This window comes from Phocoena phocoena, chromosome 3 (genome assembly GCF_963924675.1).
Source record: "Phocoena phocoena chromosome 3, mPhoPho1.1, whole genome shotgun sequence".
Taxonomy (NCBI): domain Eukaryota; kingdom Metazoa; phylum Chordata; class Mammalia; order Artiodactyla; family Phocoenidae; genus Phocoena; species Phocoena phocoena.
Window position 1 is genome coordinate 73,505,539 of NC_089221.1, and position 26,894 is coordinate 73,532,432.

At 39.4% G+C, this 26,894-nt stretch overlaps 1 protein-coding gene across 1 annotated transcript in view; it reads left to right on the forward strand.

Moving 5' to 3' along the window:
• Nucleotides 1–20,981, forward strand: part of ADGRV1 (adhesion G protein-coupled receptor V1) — a 542,990-nt gene extending 522,009 nt beyond the window's left edge. Inside the window, exons 88-90 of the mRNA XM_065873671.1 lie at nt 8,652–8,843; nt 11,234–11,411; nt 20,863–20,981. Of these exons, the coding sequence (XP_065729743.1) occupies nt 8,652–8,843; nt 11,234–11,411; nt 20,863–20,981 (489 nt within the window). The remainder of the gene's footprint in view (nt 1–8,651; nt 8,844–11,233; nt 11,412–20,862) is intronic.
• Nucleotides 20,982–26,894: the final 5,913 nt, after the last annotated feature.

Consider the following 26,894-nt stretch of genomic DNA (forward strand, 5'->3'; position numbering starts at 1 on the left):
GGGTCATTTAATTTTCCCTTTTCATCATCATCAACATTATTCTTTGGTCTCCTATCACTGCACAAACAAGATTAATCCATAGAGTTGTTAACAGATACCTGAATGCTAAATTTTTAAGGCCTTTAGAAAAAGCAATTTAAAGGATGCTGACCAAAACTATGTTAAAAAGTTTTAATAGGGTTAAGAATGTTTTTTTCATTTTTAAATGCTGGAAAAAATAGAGAGGAGAATGATACTTTGTGACATGTGAAAATTGTATGAGATTCAAATTTCAGTGTAGTTTCGACAGAGACCATATGCCCTGCTAAGTCTAAAATATTTACTATGTGACTCCCTTCAAGAAAAAAGTTTGCTGACCCTTAGTTTAAAAGATTAGTGTTCACTTTATTAAAACAACAAATTCAAAACTCTAGTTTGTTCTTCAGCTTTTAAAAAAAACCAGGTGGTTACACACTTATGAAACCACAGTCAAGATACAGGACATTTCCGTCACCCCCAAAAGATTCCCCAGGCCCCCTTGCAGAACATCCCTCCCTTTGCTTCCATAGCCAGGCAAATACTGATCTGCTTTCTGTCACTGTATATTAATTTGTAGTTTCTAGAACTTTGTATAAATAGAATCATACAGTGGGTACTCCTTTATGTCTGGCTTTTTTTTTTTTTTGCCATACGCGGGCCTCTCCCTGTTGTGGCCTCTCCCGTTGCAGAGTACAGGCTCCGGACGTGCAGGCCCAGTGGCCATGGCTCACGGGCCCAGCCGCTCCGCGGCATGTGGGACCTTCCTGGACCAGGGCACAAACCCGTGTCCCCTGCATCGGCAGGCGGACTCTCAACCACTGTGCCACCAGGGAAGCCCTATGTTTGGCTTTTTTTTACCCAGCATACTGACTTTGAGATTCATTCATATTGTTATGTGTGTCAGTAGTTTGTCCTTTTTATTATTATGGGGTTTTTTTTCAGCTTTATTGAGGTATAATTGACAAATGAAATTGTAAGATATTTAAAGTGTACATCTTGGTGATTTGCTATAAGTGTACAAATTGGCAGTGGGCCGATTTGACCCATCACCATAGTTTGTTAGACACGCTGCAGACTTTTTACTGTTAGACAAAACAAATAGTAAACTTTTGAATAATCGCTTCTGCATAGGAAAACCACCCCAGAGGACAAGGAAACAGCTCACTTTATTTTATTATTGTCATTGTTATTATTATTAATATTATTCTGCAGACTCTAGGTATTTCCAGTGCCTGTGGCAGAGATTTCTCAGAGTAAACCAAAAATGGTTCAAATTATTTTTTAAGTACTTATAAATATAACAATATTTAAATAAATAGTCATGGTACAATTTGGCATTTTTGTCATTTAAGTTAAAAACATTTTTCACATTCAAAGCTTAATCCAACTTGAATCTCTTCTCCACTTTTTATTAAAACCTTTAAAAAAAATTATCCTCAGATTCCAAACCTCTTCTCCATTATTTAGTTCCATCCCAGTACTGTCATGACCACTTCCAGCCTTCTCTGCCCCTCAATCCTACCACCAACTCAATTTGTACTTCTGAAAATTTTCTTATCTAGGAACTCTCAAAGCAGGGTGTTGGTGGGATCAGGGGTTTGTGTTGTTGTAACTTAAAAAAAAAAAAAAAACCTTAATTTTCAGTTCCTTCTATCTTGTCAAAAATAGTCTGGCTCCTGATAAGTAGTATCATGATTGATTAGCACTCCATGCTTTGAAACTTAACAGAAGCATAAAGAACATTGAGAGTCTCTGTGATGAAGTCCTGTAGAACAAGTTTCAAGAAGAAAAGCTGAAGGAAAAGGGACCATACCATCTGGAGATGAAATTGCTGAGGCATAACCTAATAATTGTCTTTTGATTCATGAGTATTAATCTCAAAAAAGACTGACCAAATGTTTCTCCTGTCCATAAGTGACACACACAGAAATATGTTCTTAAATTGCAGATAGAAACTTCAGTTGTATAAAAGAAAAAATATCTTGTCTATGCTCTTGATATTTATGATAAAAAGAACACATAGAATTGTTGCTCCTAGGACTTAACAATATTTAGAATAGACATCTTTTGAAGCCCCAACCTTGAAAGTGAAGCCCTGCTACCCAGATATTTTAGTCACAGACATGTCTGAAGCCAGCAGACTAAGTTAACTGAACTTCTGTTGACTCTCCTTGTTCTGAACAAATCCTGTCCCTTAAGTTAATAAGAAATTTTAGAAGAATTTGACATAACCCATGGTGAACACTAGGTAATTACTGATCCCATCCAAATATTTTTAAGAGCAGTTGGGTGATAATTGTTCCCAGAGAGTTCTAAATGTTACAATTGCACTGATAACCAATGGCCATCAAGATGACTCACTTGTTTCCTTTCTCTGTATATTTAATGCACATGTTAGATTGAAGATTCTTACTGTAAATAAGAACATTAACAAAAGCAACTTAAACTGTGAAAAATAAGAGCAGTTCAAAAAATATGAAGCGATGAGAAATGAAATTCCTCCTTTTCTCACAGCTGAAAAAAATGTACAAATGCATATACTGCATTTGTCTTTTCAATTCTGTCATTGGCATGACATCCAGTCTTTGCTGCTTAGTCACTGGTGATGCAAAACAGCAGTAGGTCAGCAGCCCAAGAGCTGCGTGAAGCCAAAAACAAGAAATCACAGAGACTTCACGGGGGTGTCTACCAAGGGAGAACAAAAGCAGAAGCTGTGAAGCCCTGTAAGGAGAAGTAGTCACAAGAAAAAGCAGCAGCATTATGCAAACCCAGTCCCAGCAGAGAAGGCAGAGACAGCCAGGAAGTCACCTGGGGATCCAGCACCAAACAAGCCTACCAGCAGAGGGTCACAGACCCAGAAGAGCAGAGACCCAGCCAAGAGTGGATGCTTTACTCTCCCATAAGAGAGTCCTGGCACATGTACTGTATAAAACACAAAGACTGAGCCAAAACAAAATTTTATTGAGCAACTACCAAAGTACCTAACTATAGTGAGAAAATTAGAGGACTAAAACGAACACTTGCCTGTCCCCACTCCATCGTACTCTCTCCCACTGATGAAACTTAAACACCAGAATTTCTTATTTAACAAATATTTCTTAAGCTCCTCCTGTGTGCCAGGGACCATGCTGTAAACTAAAAAATACAACTGTGAGCTAACTGGACATAATCTCTTGCTTTCTAGAAGGTTACAATTTAATGAAAGATATTCTTTTTGTAATCCCAAATTTGTAATTTTTGAGTTAAAAAAAAAGCCTAATTTTAATGAAGATTTCATTCCTCTAAGTCCTTTATCCTACATTGTTTTGTGCTCTTTCTTAGGCTATCCAAAAGATAGGTGGTATTGATTAGGCCATTTGTAAGATTACACTGCCTATTTCTTAACTATTTTTCATAACAGAATTAACATATACCTGGAGATTTTGAAATTGCACATTTTCCCTGGGTCTCCAAAAACAATATTCCTATTATTTTAATATCTTTGTGCTTCAAAGTTTTAAAAACATAGAAAAGAAAAGCAGCATTAATAAACGGTCCCTGTGTCCATGTTCCCTTTATTACTAATATACTGACAAATTTGCTTAGACTTTTTTTTAATCATTATTATTTTTGGAAAAATGATAAATATTTATTATAAAGAATTGAAACAAATAATAAAAATATAAAGATTAAAAACTTTTAAAGTCACTTCAAACTTCATCCATAAGTAATCCTCATAACTATTAGGTGACTATAATGATGGCCAGGAATTTTCCAAATTTGTTAGTACAAACCACAGATCCAAACAGCTTAGAGAATCCCAAGCAAAGAAAAATATGCCTAGGTGTATCATAATCAAACTCTTGAAAATCTGAGTAGGAAATCATGAGGGCAGCTTGGGGATGTGAAGGGAACATTGTATTCAAGAAAATAATGATAAAAATTAATACCATTCTCATCAGAAACTCTGGAAACCAGAAGACAATGGAAAGACATCTTTAAAGTCCTGTAACAAATGAGAAAACAAAACCTGTTAACCTAGAAATCTATATCCGGTGAAAATATCCCTCTAACAGGAAGGTGCAATAAAGACATTTTCAGGCAAAAGCTGAAAGAACTATTTTCAAAAAATCTGAGCTTTAAGAAATCCTAAAGAGAACTTATGCAGGTTGAAGGAAAAGGGAAATGATATAAGAGAAATCCAATTATATGGAAATTAGTGGAGAACACCAGAAAGAGTAGGTCATTAAATATACAGGATCATTTAACAAATCATTCCTACTTTATACATATGTATGTCATTTTGTCTCAAAGACTATTGACTATTTTAAAGTAAAAATAACAACATTAAGTGAACATCATTTCAGGCATCTTTCTAGACATACTAAATATGATTGGATGCCTAATTATAAATAAAATTTAAATAATGTGACCATATTATAGTTGCTATAATATATTGGGTGGGCCAAAAAGTGCCTTTGGTTTTTTTAAGTAAAAATAAAAGACACATTTTTCATTTTCACCAAGAACTTTATTGAACAATGTATGCACTCTTTTGTTCTACTACCTTCCGCCATTTTTCAGGCAACTTCATAATTCCATCCTCCCAAAACTTTTTATCTTTTTGAGCAAAGAACTGTTCCAGGTGCCTTTTACAGTCTTCCAGGGAATGGAAAATTTTTCCTTTAAGAGAATTTTGTAAAGACCGAAATAAATGGAAATCCGAAGGTGCAATGTCTGGTGAATACGCAGATGAATCAGAACTTCCCAGCCAAGCTGTAACAGTTTTTGCCTGGTCATCAAAGAAACATGCGGTCTTGCGTTATCCTGTTGGAAGATTATGCGTTTTCTGTTAACTAATTCTGGACGCTTTTCGTCAGGTGCCGCTTTCAGTTGGTCTAATTGGGAGTGGTACTTTTTGGAATTAATCATTTGGTTTTCCGGAAGGAGCTCATAATAGAGGACTCCCTTCCAATCCCACCATATACACAACATCACCTTCTTTGGATGAAGAACAGCCTTTGGTGTGGTTTGGTGGTGGTTCACTTCCCTTCCCCCACAGTCTCTTCCATTCCACATTGCCGTACAGTATCCACTTTTCATCGCCCATCACAATTTGTTTTAAAAACGGAATGTTTTCATTACGTTTCAGTACAGAATCGCATGTGGAAATATGGTCAAGAAGGTTTTTTTCGTTTAACTTGTGTGGAATCCAAACATCAAAGAGATTCACATAACCAAGCTGGTGCAAATGGTTTTCAGCGCTTTTTATCAGATATATTTTAATATCTAGACTGATTCAATTCTTTGTGTTTTAATGGCTAGTGAGACACTATCACCAGCATATTTTTATCACATATAATAACTCTTTGCCAGAACCTAAAATAAATATTAGAAATAGAGGCCATGTGGAGTCAATATGTCAGGTTGCTGAACACATCAGGTCAGGATTGCTGAGAGCTCTTGCTGTGTGGGTGTGTCCATGCTCACTGTTCTGTCACACTAGCTCCAACTGGCTGTGCATGCAGGCCAGCATTCAGAATGCAGACAAAATAATGAACTAATATTTCACTTTATTTAGAGACATAAAATTAAAGGAATGAGCCTGGGCAGCTGTTAAATGGGCTCATTTAGTGCATTTGATAGTTTAACCACTTTTCTGTAACCTGAAGAAATTATGGGATGGGAGAGGCAGAGACAAAAAAGACTGCTGCCTAAGACTGTGCCTTTAGTTACAGTTTGATACCTGGTTTAACCCTCCTCTGAGATCTTTTTACAAGTCCTGCGAAGCTTAACTATTCTTACTTAAGGGCTGTATCTTAGTCCTCAGAGGGTATACTCAGATCAGTATGAAGCCCTGAGACTTCACTTCCTTCAGAGATAGGCAGCTTACTCAGCTTCCCATTTTACCCACTTCTCCTCTGCCATCACTTCTCGGGTAAATTTGGCAAATGGCAGTGTTGATTCTTTCCCATCTCATATGGAACCAACATAAATTTTTGAGATAGGCAGCCAAAATCTTCTGTACTTATTGGCTCCTTCAGATGTTAAGAGTATTTATTAACTCCTTTAGATCATTTTGGTCTCGTTTGTGTCTCTGCTAATAAGTGTAAATTCCTGAATCAAAAGGAATCCAAGTTTGGCCAATCCAGATACAATCTAAAGACTTTTGAAAGCATTTTTCATCATTGTAAGTAGGAGACCCAACAAAATAATCAAAACAGCAATGCACAGAAAGAATCTCCTTCTCTGTAAGCTTTCACTAAATAAGGAAAAGGAAGGACAGATGAATTATATACGTCCTGCTTCTGGAACAGTTAACCTATTATTTTGTAGGATATTGTTGTCTTTGTGAGCAACTTGGGAGTAGCAGCCAATGTTCTATCCTTGCATCTCATTATCTGGCAGTGCACATAGGGGTAGTCTGCAGATTGGATTGAATAATTGAGATTCTAGATTCTCTCTTAAAATTCTTTCACGGAACATCATACAAAGGAGAGCCTGAAATTTAACATACAGCGTTTGGAGTAGGGACTTGTTTTTACTATGAGGTCAGAAGCCTCCACAGCTGAGTACTTTGGATAATGAAGGTCCTTTTTCTATATTCACCCAGCCTGGGCTGGGCACAGGCAAATGTCATACAATCTGCGTTTAAACATTCTTTTCTTTCCATTTTAACAGTGTTTATGTTTCCTGGCACACATCTAAAAGATTCAGAATATTTACTGTATATGTAAATATGCTTTTAAGGAAAAAAAAAAAACATGCAGTTTTCACATGCAAGTTGTTTTCAGCAGACAGTTCCTTCTCTGAAACACAAAAGACTAGATATAAAAACAAACAAGAGAGAAGTGCTGTTTTAACAAATGGATCCTTGGAGATGGATTTTTAGGACTCTTTTTTTTTTTTTCCTGATCCAGCTTTTACCTTATCACTTAGTAACGCTAAGAGAAATCCTGAAATAAATCGGTGACATTCTCACAGTTTTTAAGGCTGACAGTTTAATTTTTTTCCTGTTTTGTCTGTGGCCAATATAATTAGGTCATACCCATGTGAAAAATTACTTGTACAAGAAAATTTTGGATGTGTATGTCTTCGGGAAGATTTGTTTCTGCTAATGTACATGACATCATTTGCATGTGAAAGTAATTCACTTAACCTACGTAATTTAGAATATTAATGTTGTTTCCAAAACACCAAAACGAGCCCAATTCAAAAGGAAATGAATGTTTCTGTTACTAATTTTATATCATGGTTAGAGTAATTACATTTTTAAATATTTTTAGCAGGTAAACCACTGATTTTAAAACATATTTGTTAATTACATAGACTGGATGCCAACTCAGGAAGGGGTCATTCCAGTAGAAAGAGGAGAAAGGTCTAATTTATAACAATATTCCAGAAATGGCAACAGAGATCAAATGCTAGCATTCCTACCTTGCAGACTGTCCTCTAATTTCATTTTACATTAAAAGTTAGTTGTAATTCTTGTGCCTTGAGGATTTTCTAATAGACTTTTTACTATTTATACCAGCAGATACAAGTTTTAAGCCCACAATATTGTTTGCTTTACTGCTTCTACACTGCCAGAAATATTAGGAGATATGGGAGAATGCAAACTTAAAAAAAAATGACCATACTTATTTGTGTTTTATGAAGATCTTGACATTAACTCCTTTTTTTCTTTAACAAGCTGAATGTCTTGCTTTCATTTTTGTGGATTAATTTAAGAATTTTAGTAATTAAGGAGATTCTTATTTGCTTCCAAAACTTAAACACCAGGATTAACAGACACAAAAGTCACAATTTAACATATTTTATTGGCTGAGTGTAAAGGTCAAAATTACCAAGCTTTGTAGAAGCACCATTAGAAGTATACAGTAGATCCCTTGTAGAAATCATGAAGGAAAGCCAGTGTAGGCAGTGTCTGGAACACAATTGTAAAATGTGAGTTGCTCTCTGTGACGGAAGCAGAGCAATTGTCAAGAGTTTGACTAGGTTGCAAAAGAATTTAAAGGGCCTGCAGATGTTTAAGAATGCACAAGATAGCTTTGTCATTCTCATGTAACGTTTGCTGAGAAGCAAGGCATGCTAAATATTAAGCAATCCATAATGAGTCCCTACCCAGCGATTTTATTTCCAACTGAGATAAGTAGGTGAGATATTTAAACAGAATTAGAAGGCTTAATTAGTGCTGCCCTTCCCTGAGTCGCCAAGGTGGCTGGAGCATTACTCCCCATTTTGCTAAGAAAAAAAAATGAGATTAAGTGAGATAGGTGGGAAAAGACAGTAATTTTTCAGAACGCAGGTTTGCCCTCTAAAACAAAATGTACACAGCTAATCAGATATACTTCTGCAATTCTGTTTTCATGTATTCGTAGAGCTAGATTCAGAGTTACTGATGTTCTAACCAAGAAAAAAAAAATGACTTCTAAGTGAGAGAGCAGTTTTCTCAAATGACACTGAAGAACTTTTGTGACATTCAGAAATTTACAGTGGCCTGTTGGTAGACTTCGAACATGTTCTATCATTCCCAGCTTTGGGTAGCATTTGGAGAACACTTGTAGAAAATCAGCTATGCTTACAATCATGTTTATTCTTTAGCTATGGTAGCAGGACTTCCTTTAATATGCTAGTGTTCTCTTCTTTTGCAGGGACTGTACGTTTTTGTGGTTTATTTCATTCTGCACAACCAGACGTGTTGCCCTATGAAGGCCAGTTACACAGTGGAAATGAATGGGCACCCAGGACCCAGCACAGCCTTCTTCACACCCGGGAGTGGAATGCCTCCTGTTGGAGGGGAGATCAGCAAGTCTACCCAGAATCTGATCAGTGCTATGGAGGAGGTGCCTGCCCTTGAGCTTTCTCCTTCTCTGTTTCTCTCTCTCACTCTTTGATATACAACCTTTCCATTTTATGGAGTACAAGTTAAATGGTGCCATGTAACTTTTAAATCCTTTTCCTACTGACATTCTCTGATCTCTGGTATTTGCTGTGCTCACCATGGTATCATGTCTGTTATCTAATTCTTTTTCCTCCTTGCTTTGTGAGCTCTATTAACCAGCAGTTTGTACCGGGAAATCAGAGCTCTTTCTTCAAAAGCTTCCTAATTGGTTACGGCAGTGACTGAATCTGCTTCAGAAATGGTTTTTCAAATACTGTTTCTTCCTGAAAATATTTTCACAGCTCTCTTCCTTTACTCATGCCAATCTACTACTTCAATCCCAACAAACAAATAAACCTCCCAATGTTCTCCCTCCACGTCATTTTGGGTTCTTGTGTCTAAATCACATTGCCACCAACCTCTCAGTAGTGCCACCCATAGCATTGGTACCACTGCTTTTATTTTGAAACATGCCTGAAGACATTTGTCCAGGAAGAGATGGTAAACAGGTCCCTGACAATTTCTGTAGTGCCTGAGATGTGCTTGCCTACCATTCCTTACACAGCCCATGTTAGTGTCTCTGTATTAAGGAGCCAAGGGGAACAGTATTTGTGTTTGCATCCTGAAAAATGGCAGGAAATCAAAGTGCATATGTCTGAAAAGAAAACAGTTTATAGATAGTTAAGTAGGTAAATAGATAATCTACCTGCTCAGTGATATTTTTTTTGTCTTCCATGTTAATTTAGAAAGTAATTTTATTCATGTCAGGCGAAAATTAAAGTAAGTGATCACAAATAAAATACCATATTTAAAAATCTTGATATGTGTTTAGTACCCTGAAGGGTTCAGCACTCTAGTACCATTTCTATATCCCATAAGCTCCTAAAACTGAATTATTTTCACATCCCAGGTGATAACAATAGAAACAGATATTTTTAAGATCAGCAGTGTGGGAGTAAATCTTTAAAATAATGGTTTTTGTCTCTTTACTTGGCTACCCAGTTTAGCATTTGTCTAGATCGAGACTATACATTAGTCCTTAGCCATGTATGTCTGTTTAAATTTAAACTAGCCACAATTAAATAACAATAAAAATTCACTTCATCAGGGCTTCCCTGGCGGCGCAGTGGTTGAGAGTCCGCCTGCCGATGCAGGGGACACGGGTTCGTGCCCCGGTCCGGGAAGATCCCACATGCCGCAGAGCGGCTGGGCCTGTGAACCATGGCCGCTGAGCCTGCGCGTCCAGAGCCTGTGCTCCGTAACGGGAGAGGCCATGACAGTGAGAGGCCCGCGTACCGCAAAAAAAAAAAAAAAAATTCACTTCATCAGTCACCCTGGCCACATTCTAGTGTTCCATAGCCACATATATCTGGTAGCTACCATAATGGAGAACAAATATCTAAAACATTTGTGGCATCGCAGTGCTATACTGAACTGTATTGAACCATCACTGTGTTGAACAGTGGTAGTCCAGATGTTCCACTTCTTCGTAAAATCCTTTAAGGTTTCATGTTCTCTCAAATTTATTTCTCCAGCACTCAAATCATTTTTCTCAGTGCGAGGCATCCCCGCAGTGTCTCAGAGAACCTTATATTGGGAGGCAGCAGCTGTGACAGTTCAGTTCCTGGCCTGAGCCACTACTTAAATGTTCACTGGGGGTGGAGCGCAGTGGCATACCCTAAAGTGTGCTCTGCATTCCTCAGCGGCTTAGAATTGGCCTTGATCCAGCTGTCAATGAGGCACTGGCAGAGACATTCCAGAAAGCCACGCAGAGAAGGGAAAGCATTAGGAAAGGAAAGATTAAGGGGTGTTTACCAGTAACCACAAGGGAAGCAAATACATTTACTCATTTCAAGATAGAACTATCTTTTTAATCATTTAATTTTTAAAAAGGAGGACTTTAGCATTCTATCAAAGAGCTTTTCTTTTCAATTCAGTATATCCTCATAGATAGCTACTATACTTAAAATTATATGTTGTATCTTAAAGATTTAGGAGGGTTCTCCAGTTCTTATATTTTTAACAGCTTTCTTTGCACATATTCTATGAAAAAATTTAACGTATTGATTGGGTTAAAAAATAATTCTCTTCTTCCACGCATGACAGCTTAGAAATCTACAAGTAATCCTCGTAGAGAAATTGTTTAGCATCACCAGATTAGACTGTCTCATGGAGAGACATACTTTTCTAAGGAACAAAGGTAAAATTAAAGGTCAGTTCTAAACAGTTCAACAGCCCTTTCACTTAGTCTTTGTAATGAGATGCAGAGATAAACAGCTCATATAGATTTCAGGGTCAGTATGTATGTACTCATATTATGGTTTCCTTTTCTCCCAACCCCAACCCAAAAAGGTGCCACCTGACTGGGAGAGAGCATCCTTCCGACAAGCCAGCCAGGCCAGCCCTGACTTAAAGCCAAGCCCACAGAATGGCGCCACGTTCCCTTCCTCTGGAGGGTATGGCCAGGGGTCACTAATAGCCGATGAGGAGTCGCAGGAGTTTGATGACTTGATATTTGCATTAAAAACTGGTATGTGAACCCACAGACCCCATTGGAAGTAGGCACTCTTGCTATGCTACAATTTGTATCTTCTTCCCATGAAGTTGCAAAAGTACAATCAGTCACCCGTACCACATCCCAATTCTCATGACCCATTCCTAATCCCAGCCGAATTCTAGGATATTTTGTTCTTGGCTCCAAATATGAGACAACCTAAAAATAATTGACAATTTGCTTTTAAGAAAAAGGAATACTCTAACCAGATGTAAATCTCTCTGCACTGGAATCTTGCTAGAACACCAAGATACTGCTGAGTCATAAGAATCTGGTAGTGATCTCCCTGAGAGAGTTTTGCCTCTGACCTACCAAAGAGAATTTCTTATGGAGTATCTTTGGAGCAGAAACTTTCAAAGGCAACATAATGGGCCTCATATAGTTCTACAGTTTTCAAAGTGCCATCATATATATAGTATTTCATTGGCTCTTCCTATATGTTCAACTCCACTCAACCTGTGACCCCGATGGAGAGTTGTTTTCAAATCAAATATGCAACTTTTTTCTTTTCTTTTTTCCCTCAGAAAAATGTTGAACTGTCACTGTTAGAAAAAGTTCAGTGAAATTTTTCATTTCTAGATGTACAAACATGCAAGAAGATGTGTCCGTGCTCAGATGAACCTATTGAAATAGTTATTCAAAAGTGCATGCTACTATATATATATTCCCATGTCAGATCAGTGCTTGGCAGTTGGTAAACCTTTTGTAGATGTTGTTGGAGAATGAATGAATGAATTCATTTCATGAATGAGTGAAAGAAAAATGAAACTTGAATTTGCTTGGAGGAGTTTGCTTGGAGGAGTAGACATTAGATAAACATGACATAAAGAAGAGTAAAATAAGTAGTGGAAAGAGTTATTAATTATTGAGAATTCAAGGAAAATTTTTTAAAAACCTGCTCAGTTGATTCTTGAAGATATATAGAGCTTAAGTAAGTAAAGAGTGGAAGAAAAGCATTGCAGACTGAGGGAATAGAATTAGCCAAAGCCCAGGGCTGCAGGTGCATGACCTGCTTGGGGAGAAGAAGCATGCAGTGTGGCTGGGATGGAGGGTGAGTAAAGCCAGGCAGCAGGAGAAAAGCCCAGAAAGTAGTTTACCTACATTGTTAATAAGTTACTGTAGTTCCTCCACTGGGTTTCAGCAAGCACCCTCCTTGGGATATTCCTAGACATCCTTGGTGAAAGGATCCCCTGACCAAGTATATTTGGGAAACTGCAGAGATTCACAATTCACTTGAGCATTTTAGCAGCTCTAAAAAGTCCTAAAGTAAAGAAAACCACTTCACTTAATTTAACTTGGGGCTTCCAGAATACATTTAGTGATAGATTCATTTGGGGGAGCAGAAGACTTCCTGATACCCTGCATAATATTAAAATGCTCTTCAGATGCCATGCTAAGGGATGGGATTTTTATAGAACTCAGTGAGCCATCGAGGTTTTTGAGGAGAGGCACAACATGTTCCCACTGGTTTTGAGGCAAAATAACTCTTAGGGAAGTCTGAAGAATAAATTTAGAAGCAAAATCAGAAAGGCTGAGAGGTGTTTACCATGGTCCCAGGGAATAAGGTTTAGACCTCAAATCTGGTGAGTGGAAAGAAAAAGGACAAGAAGAATGCTGAGGAAACACTGAGAGGACAGTCACCAAAGGCTCATGCTTCTCACCTAGGTGACTGAGGGATCATACATAGAGCATTTGCTTGTTTATTTGTTTTCAAGGGGAAACTGATGAGTTCAGACTTGGATAATTTGATCATTCTGCCTGGTGGCTCTTCAATAGTCAAGTTGGGATCTTTGGCGAGGGATCGGGGTTGGAAGTAATGGTCTGAAAGGCGTCATGCAGAGATTACATTTGAAGCTGTGGGGATGAATAAGTTTAGTCTGGAAGAGTGGAAGCTAAGAGATGAGAAGAAAAGAAGTGAGGGAGGGAGAGGGAAGAAGGGAAAACACGAGAAAGGAAAAGGAACAAGAAGAACATCTAAGATGATACCTACGTTTAAGCGTAAATAGAAGAGGGTCCCACAGAGGACACTGTAGCATGGTCAGCACGAAAACTAGAGAGAAGAGTTTCATGAAGGAGGAAGGAACAACTCTATAAAATGCCCATTCGAGCTAGGACTGAAAGGGGGCTTTCAGATTACAAATAGTTCCCAGGGTAGATTATGTCCCCAGCGCTGCAATGCAGTCAGTTGATGTTACAGCACTGGAAGCATAAAATGAATTCTTGCAACGTAATTAAATTAGATCTGGGTCCTATATATATATAACAAGTACTAAATGCATTCCATTCCGGAATGTATGGAATGACTGACTTACTTATAGACTGAGTTTAGCATTCCTTAGAGTTCACTAAACTCTTTAGGAAGTAAATACTTTAAAAGACCACAATAGCAGTCTCTAACACTGGCCCCCTCTATTTTTAGAAAAGGTACGATAATAATCAAGTTCCACCCCCTAGATGCTTTCCATCATACAATATGGTCAAATCAAAGGAGCAGTCCACCTGCCACTCCATCCACAGTGGAATTCACAATTGATACATAGGCCAGATGTGGACCAACAGGGAGTTTTATTTGACCTTCATTGCACTTTAACAATTTTTTGTGGCAAAATTTTAAAATTTAGAGATATCCCATAAAAATCCAGAATATCTTTAAAAAAAAAAATCTACCAGTAGAGTGCTTAAAATCTAACACAACACTGCTTGATTGGAGCTGAGTAATGGCTGCCCCTTTAGACAGGACATGAGCTCTTCAGTTTGTCCAGTGCCCAGCAGACCTGTGTCAATGATTTATGTGAGCCTCCCTGGCACCTGTGATGTTTGAGTTTGCAAACCTTGACCTATCTCAGGTCCACCTTAACTGCGGGCCACTCCAAGTCAACTACTGGGAACAGTGGGACTTCCAAGTCTTTTTCATTTGAACCCTAACAACTTTGAAAAGTTATGTTACCCTTTGCATATATCTAAATAAACATCCAAAGGTTTTCATAAGTTTAAATAGAATCAAACAATGTCATTTCTATTGTATTATAAATTTTAGGGTTTAAGGGCCTAAGTACCAGAGCAATTTGATATCCACTGCTATTCATTTTATTTTCAATATGTACAAGAAAGCTTTTCTTTTACATTTGGGGATTTTACGCTATTCTCTTTTCTCTTTGAACTTGTATTACCATTCTACTCCCGACACAGAATTTTATCCTAATGTAATATATTTTATGTTTGAAATTCATTTAATTGGTATAAAATAGAAGCCCTTGTCCCAAAGCCAGTCATGGACTTGTTTTTCCATTTGAATTTTAGCCATATTGAATTCCTTAAAGCAAAAAAAAAAAAAAAAAAAAGGACACAAAGGAAAACACTTGACCTTTTTTCATTTTTAAAATAAATTATCTTTCTATGAGAAATTCACATTTCACTCTAAAAAGAGGACATCGTATCTTTCAATTAGTTGTTCTTGAAATGCATCAGCCTCTCCACAGGCAAATGAGACACTCAGTTCTAGACTAGTGATGCCATGGTTATTATTAGTTATTTTAATAGAACTTTCCAATGTATCATCAGTGTCCCCAACCAGGACTGTGGGAGAATGAGAACAGTCACCCTGGGACAGCCTCCATTTAGGGAAGAGGAGAAGGTAGAGAGCTAACTAGAACAGATTCAGCCTACACAGAGTGTGAGTCCAGGATGGAGGGGCATGTACTCTATTTACATCCCTAACAAGAAGTGTTTTGAGTACTGGCATTTTTATGTTGATCCAAAGCTGACAAGACTCTAGAAAATGTCAAACTGGGAGCCTGTTGGGCTTAGAAACAGGGTGTTTTTCCACAGGGGCTTCTCCCAGAGGGACTAATCTGACTCTCCGTCATCCTTAGTCCCTTAACTTCCTTATTTTACCTCGGACCAATGACACTAAAGTCATGGTAAACGTTTCCCTACTGGAAACGTTTTGTTTGTTTTTTTGTTTTGTTTTTTTTTTATTTTTGGCTGCGTTGGGTCTTCATTGCTGTGCACGGGCTTACTGTAGTTGTGGCGAGTGGGGACTACTCTTTGTTGCAGTACACAGGCTTCTCACTGCAGTGGCTTCTCTTGTTGTGGCACGTGGGCTCAGTAGTTGTAGCTCGTGGGCTCTAGAGCGCAGGCTCAGCAGCTGTGGTGCACGGGCTTAGTTGCTCTGTGGCATGTGGGATCCTCCTGGACCAGCGCTCGAACCTGTGTCCCCTGCATTGGCAGGCGGATTCCTAACCACTGTGCCACCAGGGAAGCCCAAATTTGGAAAGATTTTGATTTTTTTTTTTCCTCAGAAGAAGATTGAAGAAGTATGACCTTTGTATCACTGCCGCATTTTAAAAGGCCATAGAAAATAAGAATGGGCTCAGAGAGGGTTCAGAGAGCTCTGTGTTGGAATCCTAGCTCTGCAGTCTACTACCTGTGTGACTTTCAGTAAGGAACTCAACCTTTCAGTTCCTCATTTATCAAATAAATGTTCTTTTTTAAAATTTTTATTTATTTAATTTATTTATTTTTGGCTGCATTGGGTCTTTGTTGCTGCACGCAGGCTTTCTCTAGTTGCGGCGAGCGGGGTCTACTATTCCTTGCAGCATGTGGGCTTCTCATTGCAGTGGCTTCTCTTGTTTGCGGACCACAGGCTCGAGGAGCACGGGCCTCAGTAGTTGTGGCATGCAGGCTCAGTAGTTGTGGTGCATGGGCTTAGTTGCTCTGCAGCCTGTGGGATCTTCCCGGACCAGGGCTCGAACCCGTGTCCCCTGCATTGGCAGGTGGATTCCTAACCACTGTGCCACCAGGGAAGCTCATCAAATAAGTGTTCTTATTGTAAGTAAGTTTTCATGAAGTTTGGAGATTGTCTATGTGAAAAATCTACCACAGTGTCTGGCAGAATTTAAATTCAGTATGTGGTATAAATTATTTGTTGGGTTCGATTTGTTGTTATGTTTAAAAACAGTTTTAACTATTCATAATGTGTTCTGTAACACCTGGGTGTTCACTGCACCATAACTATTGAGTGAGGGAGGTTCGTGCTTGAATGTGTGCCAAGGAGTTTGAAATTTATTCTATAGACAAGTATGAACACGTGAAACCTGTGGGACAAAGAAGTCACACGAATAGAGCTGCCCCCATAAGAGGCTGTAGGATGTAAAAGGCAACACCCTACATCTGGGGTCAGAAGTCCAGTTGGGGGACTTCCCTGGTGGTCCAGTGGTAAAGAATCTGCCTTCCAATGCAGGGGACACGGGTTCGATCCCTGGTCAGGGAACTAAGATCCCACATGCCGCAGGGCAATTAAGCCCACATGCCACAACTACGGTCGCACCTCAACTAGAGCCCACGTGCCACAGACTACAGAGCCCACGCGCCCTGGAGCCCACGCCACAACTACAGAGAGAAAACCCACATGCCACAACTACAGAGGAGCCCACGCACCATAAGGAAGAGCCCGCACCACAACAAAAGATCCCGCATGCCTCAGTGAAGACCCTGCATGCCTCAACTAGGACCCGACGCAGCCAAGCAAAGAAAAAGTTTTAAAATAAATTAAAAAAGCAAAGAAGTCCAGTTGGATATCTTCATTCTGTGACTTTCCTGCTGTGTGACGTGGGCAACTCAGTGAACACCTCTGATCCCCATTCAGTCCCTATGTCTGTAAAACAGGACTAATAATCATGCTTTCCTAATTAAAGCATGTTTGAAATGTTGAGGAAAGGAGAGACTCTAGATGAATGTGAATTATTACTTGTAGTTCCTTTGACATTGCCCGTTCAGTCTACCAAGGGGGAGAGTTAACTGTTATCACAGTTGCTGGATTTTTCGTGAATTTTTGGCTTAAAATTTAAGCATGAAAATACCTTGCAGAAAATCAGGATACTTACTGCCAAATACCTTCCTAGACCATTGAATGAATTACAAAGAGACAAGAAACCTGGGCTGTGTTCCCAGTTCTGCCGTGTTATACTTGTATGTAGAATGTGTCCTTTCTGAGTCTCAGCAAGGGATTAGGATTTGGGTATTGTTTATTTATATCAACTGGGAGGAAGTAGAAAAGGAGGACGAGGTGGATCGTACAGATGTGGTGACTCCGGGGAGGCTATATCTAGAACTTGCTGACATCTTCCAGGGCTCTGGGCTACTGAACAAGCTGGTGACACCCAGTCGCTTGTAAAGCTGCACCCCACGTTGAACCTTCCAGCCCAGTGTGCTTCGTCCCTCACAGTCTGCTCAGCAGGCCCTTAGTTCAGAACTCCTAGTGTGCTTTGTCCCCATGCTGGGCAGACTATTATGCATTCCTAGTGGCATTTAGAGCAGGCCAACCTTGAAATCAGAGGACGTTGGTGCTCATTTGTTCATTAAACCCCACTCTTCCCTGGTGCTAATGCTGGGGTCCTCTCTGTTTCTCTGTAGTTGACCCCATATTGGGCAACTCTGTTACTCACCGAGATCAAGCTGCTATAGGCTTCAGGGCCTCAGTCACCTTCTCTTTATAAAATGGCAATGTGTCACTGGTCCACTTGGAGGTTCTTCTAAGTCAGACAGTTCCTCTGCTTCCCTGGCAGAGAAACATGGGCCCTTTGTCCTTCAAAGGCAGTGTGGCAAACTCAAATGTTACTCACATGTAGGGCCAAACATCATAACTGATTCAAGAGAGCTGATAAAAACAGTGGCATACCAAAAGGTAGTACCTGGTCCATGTTTTGGTTGTTGTTTCATATAATCCAGAAATACAGGCCCAGTGTTGCCTTGTCTTCTGCTTTTTAAAGAGAAACCCCAAATCTGATTTTTTATTTTAAATGTATTCATTTTTAAATCATGGCAACTAACTAAATTTTTGAATATACATTGTCATTGGTAATATGCTAGTTCTTAATTGAGGAAAGAGTTCACAGGTGTTTGTCATGTTTTGCTTCATGACTTACATGTACATTATATATAGAGGTACCCTACAATTTATCATCCATACCAGGACAATTCAAGACAGTAAAAGGGCTGTGATTAATAATTTTTTCAGGTATAAACTAGGACTTTTCTTTTCAAATATTGCATCCTCCAGCTCCCTGCTTGAAGGAATAGTGAAAGAAGTATTTGTGAAAGGGTGTGGAAATGGGCCTTGACGGATAGGTAGGAAGACGCTCAGGCTGGATTTACATGGCACTGCAGGACCAGTCAAGAGAAATCACTTTGAGAAAGCTCTCCAATGGGCAAAAGTTGGAATATGTCTATCTGGTGAGGTCCAGCCGGGTTAGGAGTATCTTGAAAGGAAAGGCAGAGGGTTCCAGGCTGACGCAGTTGACAATAGGAACTAACGTTTGTTGAGAAGACAGTGGAATGCAGAATGGATCAGAGGAACAGAACAGGCAATAAAAATGGAAGAGGAATTTTCAAGAACTAGGATGCAGAGCATAATTTAATACACTGAGCAAACATTTACTGAACACTCACAGTGTGCTGGGCACTGTCCTATTAGCTAAGAGACATAATCCAATGGGAGAATCTGAAATTTTAAAAGAGAATCATCATGTTTCCAAGGGTAGCAGAGGGGATACTACCTGAGTTGATAATTTATAGGAAGAGTGGAAGCAGCCAAGCTAATGCGTTGAGGGGGCAGGGAAAGAGCATCCTAGGCAGAAATGCTTGAATAATAACACGGTGGGGAAAGGGAGTGACCAGCAGCTCTAGTGAGACATTAGGCTAGAGAGCAGGCACGAATCAGGTGGATCGTGCCTTGAAGCTGGGCTGAAGACAAGCCCTCCAGAGGTCAGACCGCAGGAGGAGATGCAAAAGAAAGCAGAATAGCTTTGGAAAGGGTCAACAGGGGACTTCCCTGGTGGCGCAGTAGTTAAGAATCCACCTGCCAATGTAGGGGACACGGGTTCGCGCCCTGGTCCACGAAGATCCCACATGCTGCGGAGCAGCTAAACCCATGTGCCACAACTACTGAGCCTGCACTCTAGAGCCCGCGAGCCACAACTACTGAGCCTGCACTCTAGAGCCCGTGAGCCACAACTACTGAGCCCACGTGCCACAACTGCTGAAGCCCACACACCTAGAGCCTGTGGTCCACAACAAGAGAAGCCACTGCAATGCGAAGCCCGAGCACCACAAGGAAGAGTAGCCCTCACTCGCCACAACTAGAGGAAGCCTGTGCGCAGCAACGAAGACCCAACGCAACCAAAAATAAATAAATAAATTTATTTAAAAAAGGAAAGAAAGAAAGAGTCAACAGGTCAGTGGATGAGTGGATGAGATGGGCCAGTGCAGTGTCAGAGAAACAAAGCCAGGAAGTGGGGTTTCAACAGCAGCCTTTAACAGAGAGAGAGTGGGAAGGACAGAGACCCAAAAGAGGGAGGGTTTAGCTAGAAAGAGGTCATTAGTGGGCTCCTGCTTCCATCTCCGAATAGGTTAAGAAGAAGCTAATCCACTATCTTCCCATAGCTACTAACTGCAGAATTGCCTTTCCTACATCTCAGACAGATAGGGAAGTCTCAGCTGCCCAGGCAACTGGTTTTTCACCTCCCTTCTTGTTTGCAGTCTTGTGCCCAGCAGAGGGGGTGGGGCTGGGAACTGTAATCTCTGGTGATTCAGCCAACAGCACACCCTGTGACCACATCCCTAGTCTGTGTGTGTGTGTGTGTGTGTGTGTGCATGAGAGAGTGTGTGTGTGTGTGTGTGTTTATGTGTTCCTCTGCACATTACAGAAGAAAACAACAAGGTGTTAGTCTAACATAGTGTCAAGTTTTCTGAATTATTCTGAGTTGTGAAAAAAGTAGTAAACAGTGGAGCGGCCTCAAAACAGAGATTCCAGGCGCTATCTTCAGTTAACAGCTAGCTTTGTGGGATTCTTGTGCGGATCTGTTTTGGCACTGTGTTACATAATTATTTTTATCTTAGGAGCAGATCTGAGTCATTGAGAGCCAGTGTCTTCTGGGCACTGATATGATACCAGGTGTTGTCAATGCACAGTTTTCTTCTCGGATCCCTGCCACACTGAGTCTCAGCTGAAGGACGTACTAGGTTTGGTACATGTAGGGTTGGAGGTTATACGTTTTCTAACAGCAAATCCTACCCCCCTGCTGAAAAATTCTAATAACTTGCCTGATCTTTTTTATTTTAGTAATCCCCCAATTAAGAAATGCTATTCTTTGGAGTAAGTTATACCTGTCAACCATGTAGAAACAGAAAAAAAGATTGAGAAGCCAAATTCATGTCTTTAGAAATTAATTTGTACTTATAAAAACTACCAAAAGGAATTTAAAATATAGCTTTATAATTGCTAGGTATTAATAATATTTATTCTAAATGTATAGCTCACTTTTTACTAATATAATAGAAGTAAATGTGTGTTGACTTACTGTAACTTGACCATTAATTTGCTGGACTAATAGTTGGGCGTTTTGTGTTTATTCTTTTTCTATTGCAGGAGCTGGTATCAGTGTCAGTGATAATGAATCTGGTCAAGGCAGCCAGGAGGGAGGCACCTTGACTGACTCCCAGATCGTAGAACTCAGAAGGATCCCCATCGCCGACACCCACCTCTAGCACCTCAGTAACCATTAGAATGAGGGTACTTCCCTGTTTGTATTGGCTCTGTGCTAAAACTTTCTAAGTACATGCAGCCGTATAATAGGACTCTATGAATTGTACTGGATGACTAACCCAGAGGTGGTTGTTGTGTTTGGAATATAAATTACTTATCTTTGTGCAACCTGAAAATTAACTGCTATAATGAAAGACTGGATTGATTTGTATCAGTTAATAGGATTGACATGTCAGTTAATAGAATGTACATATTCCAAGAGTATTAGTTGTTTTTTAATGATGCTACATGGCTAACATTGTTTAATAAAAGTAATAACAATCAATAAAAACCATAGAATCCATTTGGCATGACCCAGGCTCATTATTTATGAGGAAATATTGTGCCTGAGCAAAGAAACAAACTCTATCTAGATGATTTCCAGCACCCCATTTCTTCCCGCATTGATACACATGATCCAGATTTAAGACTTCACCTTCATTCCTAAAAGCCATAAAATGTATTGTCTGTTGATTTTGTACCTGAGTGTCGACGGAGTACTGTAGTTTACATAGTCTTTCATCAAAAGTATGTATTTCTGCTCATTATAAAATTAGGGATCTGGGGCTTCCCTGGTGGCGCAGTGGTTGAGAGTCCGCCTGCCGATGCAGGGGACACGGGTTCGTGCCCCGGTCCGGGAAGATCCCACATGCCGCGGAGTGGCTGGGCCCGTGAGCCATGGCCGCTGAGTCTGTGCGTCCGGAGCCTGTGCTCCGCAACGGGAGAGGCCACAGCAGTGAGAGGCCCGCGTACCGCAAAAAAAAAAAAACAAATTAAAAAAAGAAATTAGGGATCTGAACATTTTCCAGAATGAATGTTCTGTTCCCAGTTAAAAATAACTCCATCAAGCATTTTAGTACAGCTAAGAAGAGGATCATCCAAACAGTGCAGAGTTTGTTTGGGAGAAATATTTCTTGGTTTGGATTTTTCAGTCTTTGTCTTGGAATGAGAAATCAGCAAGTCTGTCCTAGAACAAACCCTATTATGTTCAAGATGATTTCATTGACTATGGTTCCAGAGGAATCATTAAGAACAGAACAAGTTTGTTCTAAGAAAGCCTTTTTGACCTTTTATTTTTGAATTCCTAAGTATTGGGGGGAAATCAGTAGTCATTTCAAGAAAAAATTTAAAAATTGAAAAAAAAATCTGCCTAAGGGAAAATTTTGTTCCGTTAATCATTTCACTTAAAACCATAATTAAAACACCCAAGTGTTCTATCATCACTGTGAAGCATGGCTTTATTTTTTATAAAATAAGGTGGCATTACTCATCTTGATGAATTATAAAATGACTCTCCTTTCTTCTTCCTGTTGGTCCTCCCCTACTTCCATCTCCTCGTATATTAAGCTTTGATCAGTGACTTTTTAGGTAGGAAACAGAAGCTGCACAACAAACTCAAACAGCCTAAAAGACAAAGGCAGCATCATTGGCAGAGTTATAATCCTTTTTAGGAAGTTTAGAAATGGTGCTAATAAGACTGAATTTACGTTACATGACAAATAAGTTAGTGTCTCTCTCAACCTACAGCATCGTACTGTAGTCTCTTCCAAAATAAGAAGCAATTGATGGAATTGGTTATAAAATAAAAATTTAACATGAAAACTTTGAAGTTGGTAATAAGCATTTTAAAATTGTTAATAGGTTTTAGTGAATTTGAGGCTAAGATAATGATTACAGAAATGTGAGATTTCATGGTGTGGAATCCATGAGTCATAATTACTATAACATTTTCTTTGCAGATACCTCGATTCCTATTTGTCACTTAAGGTAAAGTTATTATCAGCATTTTTAAAGTGCCTAAATGGATTATAACTACACCATAATGAATTCTCTAACAAAGACAATTGTCAAGAGCTATTTTCATTTCTTCGTGTTGTCAGAATTTGGGAAAATCTGGCCAAAAACATGACCAATCACAGACACCTTTCTTACTTCAGCTTACTGAATTTCTATTGTTATCCAAAACGCCATCTTGATAAAGAATCAAAAGAAACTCCTGCCACTGATCAGCATGATTCTTTAAACATTAGAAGGAAAGGGCAAGATTTCTAGAAGCCGCAGTGCTAAAACAAATAAGCTTCATATTCCAACAGCAGCAATATTTTGCCATCCGGTTTCCTCTCAATGTAGAGTGAGATGGGACATCAGCCAGGGAAGGGTAGTACCAGGTAGGAGGAAGCAGATCAAATCAAAGTCTTAAAAATGAGAACTCGAAGACTAGAACTAAAACACTTTGTGATCTTTCTTTTTCAGGAGGTTTTATGCTCCCTTTCTCCATGACTTTTTTTTTTTTTTTTTTTTTTTTTTGCGGTACGCGGGCCTCTCACTGTTGTGGCCTCTCCCGTTGCGGAGCACAGGCTCCGGATGCGCAGGCTCAGCGGCCATGGCTCACGGGCCCAGCTGTTCCGGGGCATGTGGGATCTTCCCAGACCGGGGCACGAACCCATTTCCCCAGCATCGGCAGGCGGACTCTCAACCACTGCGCCACCAGGGAAGCCCCTCTCCATGACATTTTTTAAATAGCTTTATTAAGATAGAATTCACATTCAATACAACTCACCCATTTAAAATGTACAATTTAGTGGTATTTGATTATATTTCATTATTGGGGGGTTTTACAATTAATTTTTATTGGAGTATAGTTGCTTTACAATGTTGTGTTAGTTTCTGCTGTACAGCAAAGTGAATGAGTTATATGTATACATATATCCCCTTTTTTTTAAATTTCCTTCCCATTTAGGTCACCACAGAGAATTAAGTAGAGTTCCCTGTGCTATACAGTAGGTTCTCATATTGGGTTTTTTTTAATTGTTGTAAATTATGTGTAACACCAAATTTGCCATTTTAGCCATCTTTAAATGTAGTTTTTAAATTCAGTGGTATTAATTATACTCACAATGTTGTATAATCACTACCTCTATTTCCAAAACATTTTTATCACCCTCAGACAGAAGCTGTGTATTCATCCCATCTCTTTGACATTTCCTTCCCTCTGTCAGTAGACACCTAACATTTCTTTGAGAAATGTCTCTGCTTCTGCACTTTTGTAACTATTTAAAATTTGTTTTTCTTGTTGCTTTAGTTTTTTTCTCAAGTTTTTTTTTTAGAATGTTAAGGCAAAAAAGAAGGATTTTCCTAATTTGGATGCAAGTGCAGACAGGTATGCATTTGAGGTATGGAGCAGCAGTAGAGCCCACAGAATTCCAACCAAGACGGGAGCCTAGGCAAATGAAAATCATAGTAAGCAAAACACAGAACGAATTTCACCCTGGAACTGTATCTTTGTGTTGGCTTTCAATCTCTTGAGGTGTTTTAGGGTTTAATTAATACTTTCCATGGTTCCTAAGTCTGACCAGAGAAGTTTAAATACTCAATGGGGGTATGGCTGGAAAAAGAAAATGCCATTCAGGAATATAGCTCCCAAACAACTTAGCCTTGTGTTTACCAGCACTTAAGATCCACCTTGAGTTTAGCCTTAAGTACTCTGGGTAGATCGTTTGAGGGTAGGTCTCAATCAGATCGGTAGGTAATGTTGAGTTTTCAAAGCAGCTGGGTGGCAGAGTGGATCTCCTCTAGACAGCCTGACCTTGATAGGAACAGAGAAAGCAACATGGGAAATTCTGTGTTTCATGTGGTTTTTAATTGTTAATGGCATGGACCCAGTTCCCCAGTACTGCTCTAGCAGGATGTAAGTCAAAGGACCACATTGCCTATAAGTAACATTTAAAGAATGGACCAAGTGACTGAGGCTTGGAACTCTTCCATCATCTTGAATCTCTTTTAGTCTAATTGACTGGTGAAATAAAGGTGAATGATATTCTTATTGGTAAGATTTAGTTGGTACATTGATGTTGTTATTCAATACATCTCATGTACCTAAACTTTTCACTCATAAAAATAATTACAACATCATAATAGAAAACCAAACTCACCTTTGCAAAAATCTAGAAAGCCCCAGATGCTTTATTAAACTATAACACATACTAGCACATACAATGAATACATGCACAGTATTTTTAAGAAATAATAGCCCTGAGGGGGAAGAAACTTTACTTCTATTGTGGTTTGTAACTATTCAAATCACCCTGACAAGTTTGGCAACCCTCTTAATTAAAAATTACTACACTGGAGATAAAAGAGTTTAACAGTTATGCTTAATTAACATCTTTACTTAAGTAACTTACATGGTTTCAGGAAAAGAAGCAAATGGAGAATAACTTTGTTTCCCATCATCTATGACAATGGGATGCAGTTATCAAACACTGTTGCCATGGTCCTTGGGAGCACTATGGGATGCTTCAGTTCAGTGCCCAGCCTGCCCCTGCCAGGGACTCAGCAATGGGGCCCAATAGCTTAGGCAGTGCTGTGAGCACCAGGGTTAGCGCTGAAGTCCCTAGAAAGACTCAGCTCAAGGAAACCGTTAGCATTTGCAGGGCATGAAATGGTATGTTAGTCCTGTGAGAAAAGGTAAGTACTCACTGTTTTCTAACAGATAAAAGGATTCCAACTTAAGCAGGGTAAACTATGTTCTTCCCTGTGATTAGCCTTTAGGAGTCTGAGCAAAATCACAGATTTGATATTTTTTAAAAATTTAAGAATGTATTGATACCATTTGTTTTATAATAAGAATGAAGGGAAGAGGCAATGCAAATCATTTCAATATCACTTATTTGATTATATTTATTTCAAAGGTAAGGGTGTATGCTCGTGAGAGAGAGAAACAGAAAAGAGAAAGGAAGGAAGGGAGGGAGGGAAAGGAGGAAAAGAAAGATTGAAAAAAGAATAAAAGAATTCTGGGAGGGCTTCCCTGGTGGTGCAGTGGTTGGGAGTCCGCCTGCCGATGCAGGGGACATGGGTTCGTGCCCCGGTCCGGTAGGATCCCACATGCCGCAGAGCGGCTGGGCCCGTGAGCCATGGCCGCTGAGCCTGCGCGTCCGAAGCCTGTGCTCCGCAACGGGAGAGGCCACAACAGTGAGAGGTCCGCGTACCGCCAAAAAAAAATACTGCACGATTCCACTTACAAGGTATCTAAAATAGTCAAATTCACAGAATCAAAGTGTGGAATGGTTGTTGCCTGGGGCTGAGGGCAGGGAGAAATGGGGAGTTACTAGTCAACAGACATAAAGCTTCAGTTAGGCAAGATGAATAAGCTCTAGAGATCTGTTCTTCAATATTGTACCTATAGGAAACAACACTGTATTGTACATTTAAAGTTTTGTAAGAAGGGAAGACCTCATGTTCAGTGTTCTTACCACAATAAAAAAAACAATTTTTAAAATTGTTAGCAGGACTGCTTGATCACTGTTCTTCACTGCAAGTGCTAGCATTGCATGGAGAAGGAAGTTCAATTTTTTAAAATGTTTTCCAGTCTCTTCTGGAACTCCTAGTTAACCTGTCACAGAACCCCTAATGACATCTGCAGAGCCCCAAAAGAGAAACGCACATTTGCCTGTAAGCTCCTGAAGAGCAGGAACTACGTCTTACTCGTTTTGGTATCCTGAGCACCTAGCACAATGCCTGGAACAAAATTGATGACCAATAAATACTTGTTCAACTGAAAAAGAATTACCCTATTCGGATAGCTAATTAGAGAATAATTTTTCTTGATCTTTTATAGTTTTAGTTACAGATGTTTTGCCTCTAAGAATCCAAATGAATGGCAGTTATTGCACAAATCAGATGCCATATCATCTTCACGTTACCAACAGCTTTCATTTCCAAAGCTATAATTTGTTGAATTATATATATGTAATTCATGCTTCTTCCTAGTCATCCAAGGAGTCTTGAAAACCACTGAAGACTATGAAAAACTTGTCATTTTCATTTTGGCAGTAGTCTATATAACAAGTTTCAAACTAGGATAGTTGTTTTAAGGC